Source organism: Pteropus medius, unplaced genomic scaffold, assembly GCF_902729225.1.
Source record: "Pteropus medius unplaced genomic scaffold, Ma_sr-lr_union100, whole genome shotgun sequence".
Lineage (NCBI taxonomy): Eukaryota > Metazoa > Chordata > Mammalia > Chiroptera > Pteropodidae > Pteropus > Pteropus medius.
In genome coordinates, this window is record NW_024349802.1 from 705,179 (window position 1) to 714,880 (window position 9,702).

General features: G+C 66.2%; 1 protein-coding gene across 2 annotated transcripts; it reads left to right on the plus strand.

Annotated features, from left to right (window-relative positions):
• The first annotated feature begins 432 nt into the window (after positions 1 to 432).
• Positions 433 to 9,645, plus strand: STK32C (serine/threonine kinase 32C). Of its 2 annotated transcripts, XM_039835973.1 has the most exons (10): positions 434 to 632; positions 3,065 to 3,238; positions 4,143 to 4,180; positions 4,269 to 4,358; positions 4,667 to 4,770; positions 5,288 to 5,404; positions 6,622 to 6,747; positions 6,834 to 6,965; positions 7,826 to 7,893; positions 8,927 to 9,645. In XM_039835973.1, the coding sequence occupies exons 1-10, from the start codon at positions 514 to 516 to the stop codon at positions 9,072 to 9,074; spliced, it is 1,116 nt and encodes a 371-aa protein (XP_039691907.1). In that variant the 5' UTR covers positions 434 to 513; the 3' UTR covers positions 9,075 to 9,645. The 2 variants fall into 2 exon arrangements, with proteins under 2 accessions (XP_039691908.1, XP_039691907.1); XM_039835974.1 differs by lacking the exon at positions 5,288 to 5,404 and having other exon boundaries at positions 433 to 632.
• The last annotated feature ends 57 nt before the right edge of the window (positions 9,646 to 9,702 follow it).

The following is a 9,702-nucleotide window of genomic DNA, read 5'->3' on the forward strand; positions in this document are numbered from 1 at the left end:
GTCCTCTCTGCCGGGCAGGTAGTGACACGCCAGCACCGTCAGCATGGCTGATTGACACCCATTGCAGTTCGGTGCACAAGGGGGATGGGACAGCTGTGCGGGGACCCTGCCGTCCGGGAGGGGTGGGGATGTCGAGATGGCAGCTGTCATTCACGGGGGCTTCCTGGGTGCAGGGCTCTGGCTGCGGGGTCCTGTCACTCATCACCACCACCCTCCAGGCCGGTTGCTGCTCTGAGCCCCAGGGACGGTGTGCTGGGGTTGAGGACGGTGACGCCCCCTGCCCAGGTCATGGCTGGCGAGGGGTGCGGGCACCAGCGCCGGCCCGCAGGCCCCCGCCCTGCCTGCTGAGCTCTCGGGCTGGGTCCCGCCTGCCCTCGGAGGGCGCCTGTGCACAGTGCGTGCGTCCCGCCAAGACCGACATCAGCCGTTTCAAAGCCGAGCCTGCAGCAGCCGTGCCAAAGCGCGCCGTGCCCCCCGCAGGTGTGCATCGTGCAGAAGCGGGACACAGAGAAGATGTACGCCATGAAGTACATGAACAAGCAGCAGTGCATCGAGCGCGACGCCGTCCGCCACGTGTTCCGGGAGCTGGAGATCCTGCAGGAGATCGAGCACGTCTTCCTGGTCAACCTCTGGTGAGCAAGCGGCCCACCCCTGCGCCCCGCCTCCCCGTCCCCTCACCCCAGGGCCTGGGCCAGCGGCCGTGCGGGTGTCCTCTGCGGCCCCCGTTGATGAGGAGGTCTGGGCTCGCGCACAGAGGAGGCCCGCCGCCCGCAGTTTCTGGGAGTCAGCGGGGAGAGTTTGGGGGCTGACTGAGTGTCCGCCACAGCAGGGGCACCAAGACCAGCCCCAGGAGGTGTGGGACCTGTAGGCTGCCCGGGCCGTCCCTGTCCTCCCTGGCACCGTGTCCCGCAGCGCCCTCCCATTGAGGCCTGTGTGCTCGCGGACGGCAGGGCCTCCCGAGGGCCCTTGGCGGGCATGGGCGCCCACAGCAGCTGGAGAGGCCCCTGCTAAATGCACTCGGGCTCTGGCAGTGTGCCCCAGAAAGACTGGAACATCCCCCCAATGTAGCCTGAGAGTCCATGAGCAGAAGGCAGAGGAAGAGGCAGCCAGCCGGAGTCTGGGGACAGCAGCGTGTTCGCCGTGCCCTGGCAGGTCTTTCAGGGGACTCCCTCAGAGCCCACACACACCCCCCATTACTTTCCTGGGGGTCAGGTGCAGGAGGGATGTCAAAGCGGATGGCGGCCACACCACCCCGAGTGGAGTCGCTTGGCCCTGCTCAGTGGCTCTCCCCAGCTGGGTGATTGCGTGACAACAGGGAGACCGACCAGACTCCAGTGTCCCCAGGGAGTGGCGGAGCCCGAAGCCGCCCAGGCCAAGGAGCATGAGGGAAAGGCCCTCGTCCTCAGGCTCCTCGCCCCCGGCCGCATGTGCCCGCCAACCTTGCTCACTGTGGCCCGCGGCCCTGTAGGCCATCTGGTCTCCAGGCAGGCAGAGGGGCTGTCGGGCACCCGAGCTGTTACGGCTTTGGCCCTGTTTTCAGCATCTTGGGACAATGGCTCTAGGCCAGGCTGTCCAAGTGCCCCTAAACCCTCCAGTGTGGCCCAAGGCCAAGTCAGATGCCTCGGCTTCAAAGGCAGGATCGTGCCCTGGGGCAGGTCATGGGGCAGAAGGGCCTCACCGCAGGAGCCAGCTCACAGCCTGCGGGAACGGCTGCCATCTGCGGCCACGACGCTGGCACTGCGCCTTCTGCAACAGGAGGGCCTGGGAGCATCTCCTCTGGGCGCCCTGGCCTCTCTGGGAGGCAGTGGTGCCTAGTGCTGAGGAGCGTTGGCTCCTGGGGTGACACCCTCTGCCCTTGTTTGGTCCCCTCCTCTTTGGGGGTTGGAGGGGTAGAACGGCTCCTGGGCCACCTTGTGTGGAGGTTTGGACGTGCGCTCAGGTGACACACCTGCGTGGGGTGACGTGGGGCCGTGAGCCCTTGTGGTTGGTGACTAGTCTCCCCACCTTCGCCACAGGCGGGCCTGCCAGGGGATGCTGCCACCCTTCCAGGGCCAGGCGGGGGTGGGGCCATTGCAGCCTGGCCCGTGTGTGTGGGAGGCCACAGGCCCTTGTCCATGGCTCTCCAGGAGACCTGGCTTGTTTGGGAGCCTGGCATCCTGAGTCCTCTTGCTCCGCGGTCCCATTCCTGTGCCTCTTCCCCAGGCCCCAACCTGCACCACCCTCTAGGCTGCCTCCCCTGAGAGTGAGGACAGGGTGGCTTGCAGAGGACCGAGAGGAGCATCACATACGTGACTGCTTTGTAACCATTCTAGAAAGAGCAAGTTGATTAACAATAAGAGTTATCTCTGAGACACAAAAATACATAAACAAAAAGGAAAAAAGAACAATCTCCCCCCTGCCAAAAAAAATGAAAAAAAAAAAAAAACCCACAGAAACAAACAATAGGGCTGCCTCGATGACTCACGGAGAAAGTTAGAGTGGAGGGTCCTTAAACCCCATGTTCCTGCCCCCTTCTGCTCACTTTCTTATTTACCAGCACGCCTGTTCTTCCTCTCTAAATTGCCACCGATAGATCAACCCCCACCACCGTCACCACCACCGCCCTGTCACCCAGCCCACCATGATCGCACCCATGCCCCACCCATTAGATCACCCCACCCCACCATAGATCACCCCTTGTACCCCACCATGTTCACCATAAGCCCACCGCCGTCACTGCAGCCACCGTCCTGCTGCTCCACTGTCTCCGCCACCATCGTGGCTGCAGCCCCTTGTCTGGCACTTCGCTCTCCCAGTTTCTTCACTAATAATTCTCCAGGGCAGAAGCGGAAGGCAGGGCAGGGAGGACGTGGCCCCGAGATGGCGCTGTGTTCTTCTCTCCCCGGCCACCCACAGGCCCCTCTGTCCCCACTGGGCCACCTTCCGCCACCTTCCCCAGCGCCTCAGGCAGGGCCCTGCTCCTGGGGTGCGCAGTGCAGGGCGGGTGTGAGCTGGGGCCCTTGCCCGGGGGTTGTCGGGTGTGGCAGGAGCCGTGACTCGGGCTCTCCCCACTCGGCGCCCTCAGGTACTCCTTCCAGGACGAGGAGGACATGTTCATGGTCGTGGACCTGCTTCTGGGCGGGGACCTGCGCTACCACCTGCAGCAGAACGTCCAGTTCTCCGAGGACACGGTGCGGCTGTACATCTGCGAGCTGGCGCTGGCCCTCGACTACCTGCGCAGCCAGCATATCATCCACAGGTGTGCACACCGACGGGGCGGGGCGCCCGCCTCAACGGGCTGGGACTGGCCCGGGGCGGACCACCTGCAGGGCGACAGCCTCCGGCAGAGCCCTGCCGGGCTGGCTCCTGGGCACTCTGCCCAGCTTCGCCCGCAGACCTGCCTCCAGGTGTGGCGCCCGGGCTGATGGGCCCCTGGCTCCAAGGCCGGCCCAGCAGCTATCTGTCTGATGGCCACCTGGGGTGGGTCCCGTCTCAGCTGGGCTGAGCACAGAGAGCCATCGGCTCTTGGGGACCCCAGGACCTGGCCACGTTGGGGTGGCCTTCGCCTGGTCTGTGTAACTGCAGGATCCCTGCTGCCTCCTGGCAGAGGTCCGTCATGTCCCTGGGGAGTTCACACGGACGTTAGCATTCGCCGAAAGCAGGTGAACTGGGGAAATGACGCTGCGTCCGAGCAAAACAGTTCCGTGTGCGCAGAGGGCGGCCGGCGAGGCGCATGCGTTGTTGCCCCGCGGGATGCCGGTCGCCTTCCCCGGTCGCGGCTCAGGCACCAAACCCTTACTGGGTGCCTGCAAGTCGGACCGTGTGAGGCCCGGCATCGCCCCAGCCCCCACTGCGTGCAGCCCGGGCGCGGGAGGAGCGTCTGCCCGGGCGTCCGGCCTGGGGCTCTGCCCGCGTGTCCAGGGCCGGCATCTCCCTGCTGCCGCTCTGGTCTCGGAAGCTGGGGCGACCCCGCAGGGACCAGAACTTCACTCAGCTCTGTCCGCACATCTCTAGGTGGGGGGGGGGCCTCGTGCTCTCGCATCTCCCCGGGGCCCACGTCGCACCTCTGGCCGGGTGGAGGCCCTTAGAGGAGCCCCAGCACCACCAGGGCAGGGACAGGAAGGGTTTGTGACGCGTCTCCCCCCTTCCTGCCCCTTCTCCAGAGACGTCAAGCCCGACAACATCCTGCTGGACGAGCAAGGTGAGCAGTGGCGGGAGGCCGACGCAGGTGAGCCCCCAGCCTGCAGGGCGCGTCTGTCCCCAGGACAGCATGTCCCCTCTCCTCCCAGGGCACGCACACCTGACCGACTTCAACATCGCCACCATCATCAAGGACGGGGAGAGGGCCACCGCGCTGGCCGGAACCAAGCCGTACATGGGTGAGCGCGGCCCCCGCCCAGCGCAGGCCCTGCCAGCCCGCGGCTCCTGCTCCCTGTGGCTGCCGGGGCCAGGTCCCTCCCCTAAGGGCACAGCCGTAGGTGATAGGAACAGCTGTGTTTGATCCACGCGGAAGACCGCGTGACCCGTGTGGGTGACGGCCACGCTGAGATGGCCAGCCCACGCGGGCTCTGGGATCCCGACTTGATCTGGGCGGTTGGCGGGGAGGGTGCGCGGGGAGGGTGGCTTGCCGGCCCAGCTCTATGGCCTGCGCATGGGGACGCTTAGCGCCCCTCCCCTTTCTGGAAAGCTCCAGAAATCTTCCAGTCTTTCGTCAACGGGGGGACCGGCTACTCCTTCGAGGTGGACTGGTGGTCGGTGGGGGTGATGGCCTATGAGCTGCTGCGTGGATGGGTATGTAGCCGCTTGGCCTCCAGACCCCAAGCTGCATGCACACCGGGGTGGCCCGGGAGCCTGGGGAGGGGTGCGGCTGCACCCCCAGGGTCTCAGGGGTGGCTTTATTCTCGTTGGCAAGGACAGTGCTTTCCGTCGCGAGTCTGGGTGGCCGTGTGAGGCCTGAGGATGGTGGAAGGGGTCACTGGGGTTTCCTGCCGGTGGTGGGGCTGTGTGCCGGCCTTGGGGGCAGGCAGGGTGGGAGCTGCCTGCAGTTCCCACGTGCGTCCTGGTGCTCCTTCTGGCCTGGGCCTCGAGCTGCCCTCCCGCCCCTCGTGGGGGCCTCCCGGGGCACCGTGTCCTTAGCTGCCCCCAGGTCCCCGTCCCCAAAGAGGTGGCCCTTCGGCTCTCCAGAGCCCACCTGGCCAGCCCCTGGGGGCAAAAGGCCCTCCAAACCTGCCCATCAGGTCCTGAGCGGGATGGGAGGGTGCGCTGGACATGCAGCGGGCATAGGGACAGCACTGTGCCCCCCGCCCAGAGGCCCTACGATATCCACTCGGGCAATGCCGTGGAGTCCCTGGTGCAGCTGTTCAGCACCGCAAGCGTCCAGTACGTCCCCTCCTGGTCCAAGGACATGGTGGCCCTGCTTCGGAAGGTGAGGCCCCTGGGAGTGTGGGCTGGGACGGGCCTCCTGTCCTGAGGGCGGCTGGCGGGTGGTGTCCCTCTGCAGCGGCCAGCAGCCTGTGGGGTGGCCGGCTGTCCTGTAGCAGCCCGGCCTGTCTGAGCACTGGCGGTGGGCTGGACCGTGGGGGCCGTCCCCTCATTTAAGCCCCACGGCCTGGTTCTGGGACACTGTCCGTCACCGTCTCACAGGTACCCGCACTGAGGCGTGAAGTTTGCCCCGTGTGCTGGGGGGAGGGTGTGGGTGGCAGGTGGCGGGTGGCGGCTGTGCTGTGCCTTGACCCCATGCCCCTTGCTCCTCTGTGGGAGGCGAGCAGCCAGGGCCTGCTGCCAACAGCTGGGCCACCCCCCAGGAGCAAGCGGGGGAGACCCCGGACGCCCCTGCACCTCCCATGGCCCGCAGGCATCTGTAGCAGCCCAGGGTCACCCCGCCCGGGGCCGTGGGGCTGTGCCGCTGCCTCCGGCGTGCCTCCCGTGGAGCCGCTCCTCCAGTGGCCACGCAGCTGCCCCGAGCCGCACTTTGAACCCACCGGCCACGTCCTGAGCGGGTGTGGGAGGACACCCTGGACATGCAAGGCCCGCAGCCGCTGATGCCGGGCCCACAGGGTAGTCCCTGCCCCTGCGCCTGCCCAGAGACCCTCAACCCTGAGCTGTGTCCAGGCAGCCGGAGGCCCCTCCCTGTCCCCAGGGAGCCTCTGCACCTGGTTTCCCTGTACAGGAAGGTCACCTGGTGCCACCTTGGCACCCCGAGGCCCTCGTGGCGAGTGAGGGTGATGCGTGCCAAGCCCACGCCTGGGGAAGCCGCAGACTGGGCCCGCGGTGTGTGAGAGGCCCAGCCACTGTCCCACTGGGCCACACTCAGAACCCCGGGGCCTCATGGCGGCTGTGACAGAGTTAGTTACTGGCCTGTCACCGTCCTGCAGTTAGCCAGGCCGAGGCTGCCACCTGCTGGCGCATCTTGGCAGCACGTCCCCACAGATGGCAGGCAGGGCCCTGTGCCTTGCTTGGGCTCCAGGGGCTTGGCCCGTCCCCTCAGACCACATTGTCCCCTTGGCGTGTCACTGCGCTGACGTGGTCGCTGGCCTGAAACCCCCGCCACCCTTCCTCGCCTGAGCCCTGAGGTCCTGAATGCCGAGTGCCGGGCTCCCCGGCCCCCCGGCCCGGCGGGCTCTGACGCGGGCCTCATTCCAGCTCCTCGCTGTGAGCCCCGAGCACCGGGTCTCCAGCCTGCAGGACATGCGGGCGGCCCCGTCGCTGGCCGGTGTGCTGTGGGACCACCTGGGCGAGAAGAAGGTGGAGCCCGGCTTCGTGCCCAACGTAAGCTGGCGGGCGGCTGGGCGGCAGCGGTGGCGGCGCTGGCGGAATCTGGGATCGGGGGTGAGCTCGGCGCCCTGCCCCCACAGAAAGGCCGCCTGCACTGCGACCCCACCTTCGAGCTGGAGGAAATGATCCTGGAGTCGAGGCCCCTGCACAAGAAGAAGAAGCGTCTGGCCAAGAGCAGGTCCCGGGACAGCAGCAGAGACAGTGCCCAGTCCGTGAGTGCCGGGCGCGGGGCCCTCTCCGCCTCAGTGTCCCGCCAGGCCCCTGGCACACAGGTGCCCGGAGAGCCCTGCACACGGCCATCCCAAAGTCCCGAGGCCCAGGCCAGCCGCTCCGAAGCCCCGAGGCTCTCACAGTGTGACCTGGTCAAGGGTGCAGCTCAGGCCTCGGGCCGGGGCATCTGCGCACACCGTGCCCCAGGCTGCAAATGGGCGGGCTGAGCCTGTCACGCGCTCATGCGTCCCTAGTGCCCAGTGATGGCCAGCAACCCATGGGCCGCGCGACTCCTGCCCCACCTGTCCCGCATGCCACAGCGCCCCTCCTCCTGCACCTCCCCCCCCAACACTCACATGCCACCAGCGAAGGCTCCGTGTTTATCTGGCCAGTGCGAGACCCAGCTCAGTCCTGTCTGAGAGTCTGCCTCTCAGCGTGGCCCCTGTGGCCGGCCTTCTCAGGCAGGCTCTCTGGGATTAGACTCCGAGAAGGGAATTTGTGTACAAGGGTCAAGGCACCCAGAGGACCCAGCCTGGGCCGGGGAACGGGGAAGGGCCAAGCCAGGTGTGGTTTCCCACCACATCTGGCCGCAGAGTCACTGCCAGCCATGTCGGCATCCAGCCTGGGGCAGGGGCTGGGCCTCTGCACAGGAAATCCTTGGTCACTGGCTGAGGGTCACCTGGGAGCTGCAAACTCCCCTCAGGAGGGAACTACGGCTTCCTGAGGGCAGAGTTCAGGCCTCAGCAGAAAGCCACAGGCACAGGCCACGGGAGGAGAAGCAGATGGGGACAGGAGGGACAGGGGGGATCCCACCTGAGGGGCCAGAAAGAAGCTGACGCCCACTACTCATTCTGACTAACAGGAGAATGACTACCTCCAGGACTGCCTTGACGCGATCCAACAAGACTTTGTCATTTTTAACAGAGAAAAGTGAGTGCGCATGTGCACGTGTGTGTGGGTACGTGTGCATGCGCACGTGTGTCTGTGGGGGGGTGCGTGCGTGTGCATTTGTGTGCACTTGCGTGTGCGTGGGGGGTGATGGGGCAGAGAGGAGTTTGGGACAATGGACCAAGGTGATTTTGGCCACGCAGGTCCTGACCCCAGTAGCCATGTGGCATCGAAGGGCCTGGGGGCCCTGATCCCACCCTCCTGGGGGTCCGAGCAGCACCCTGGACAGGGACCCCGCTCAAGCTTGTGGCGGGGAGTCCTCGGGAACCTTCGTCCTGAACTAGGGCCAGTGGCCAGAATCTCCTGGGGAGATGCTTGGTGGCCTTCCCAGACGAGGGCGGACAGCTTCTTTGGCGGCCCCTGCAGAGTCACCTCGACCCCCACCCTGCCCTCAGTCACTCACTTGGCAAACATTTACTGCATGCCACGGACTGTGGGACGGAAGGGGCACGGCCAGCTGGCAGGGAGAGACAACAGGCCACAAATAGCCAAGACGGCTCCGGGTGGAGAGAGAGCCCTGTGGGGGAGCAGTGGCAGGGTGAGGCCGGAGGGCTTCCTGGAGGAGGTGGCTCTAGGCTCTGGCTGGAAAGATGAGCAGGATTGGCTGGTGCTCTGTCCTGCTTCGATGACCAGGATGACATGTGGCACTGGTTGAGGACCCTGGCCACCATTCTGGAAGTCAGGGCCCGGGTAAAAATGGGGCTTGGCCAAGCTCTCTGCAAAGCCTTGTTCCAAAATTACTGCCCCCAGAACTTGACTTAAACTTAGCCTCCTTGTAGCTCCTGGCTGGAAATGAGCTGAGCTTTGCTGGGCCGGGTGCCTGCAGCCCGCCTGCCCTTTGCCGGCCCCACATCTGCCATCAGGAGGGGGCTTCTGCCTGGACAGAGAGGCCTAGCACCTGCTCCAACCGTGGCCCTGAGGGACACTAGAGTCCCCAGGCAGGCTGTGGACGCTGAGAAGTGGGCCGGGCCTGCTGGTGAGGCTGCACACAGCCCCTGCCTGTGCTTCCCTCCAGGCTGAAGAGGGGCCAGGACCCCGCGAGCCAGCCTCTGCCGGCGCCCGAGGCCGGGCGTGTGGATGGCGAGGCCTCGGCGGACGGTGAGGAGGTGCGCCCCTCCCTGCCCATGTGCGGCCCCATCTGCCCCTCGGCCGGGAGCGGCTAGGAGCCTGCAGCCCTGAGGAGGTGACTCATTGCGCTGGAGACTCAGGTCCACCAGAGGGACACAATGACAGCCCAGCACCGACCTTCCCACGGACAGACCCGAGCTGGTGGCCACGCCACTTCCACTGTTACAGTCTGACCACCTAGCTGCCACTGTGCTCTTGGAGGTACATGGTGACAAGAGGCTGGTGTGACCCATCGTGCCGGACAAGGAGGGCAGGTGCCACCTGGGCCCCTCCGACTACGGGTGATGGTGGCGGGAGGCCCACGGACCGCCTGGCCTCCTGGTGGCCGCTGCCTGCCTCACTGGCAGGGCGCGAAGCTGACTTGAGCCTGTCCCTCACCACTTCCAGCTGTACGCAGGCCTGGTCGCCCGGCCCTGCCGTCGGCTGCCCAACGTCCGTGAGCTTGCCGCCCAGAGCCGTGGGGTGGCACAGGGTCCGCAGTTCTTGTGCATCGGGGGGAGGGCCGGGGGGGAGGCGAGGGTGTTTTATAGACCTGCAAACTGTTCCGGCACTTCCTGTGGTGTTTCCGAAGTTTGCACCTCCGTGAATTACAACAAAACTACTCGAGTGCGGAGCCTCGTGCGCGCTGCCCCTGCTGAGCGCTGCTGCTGTTCACGGCTCCGG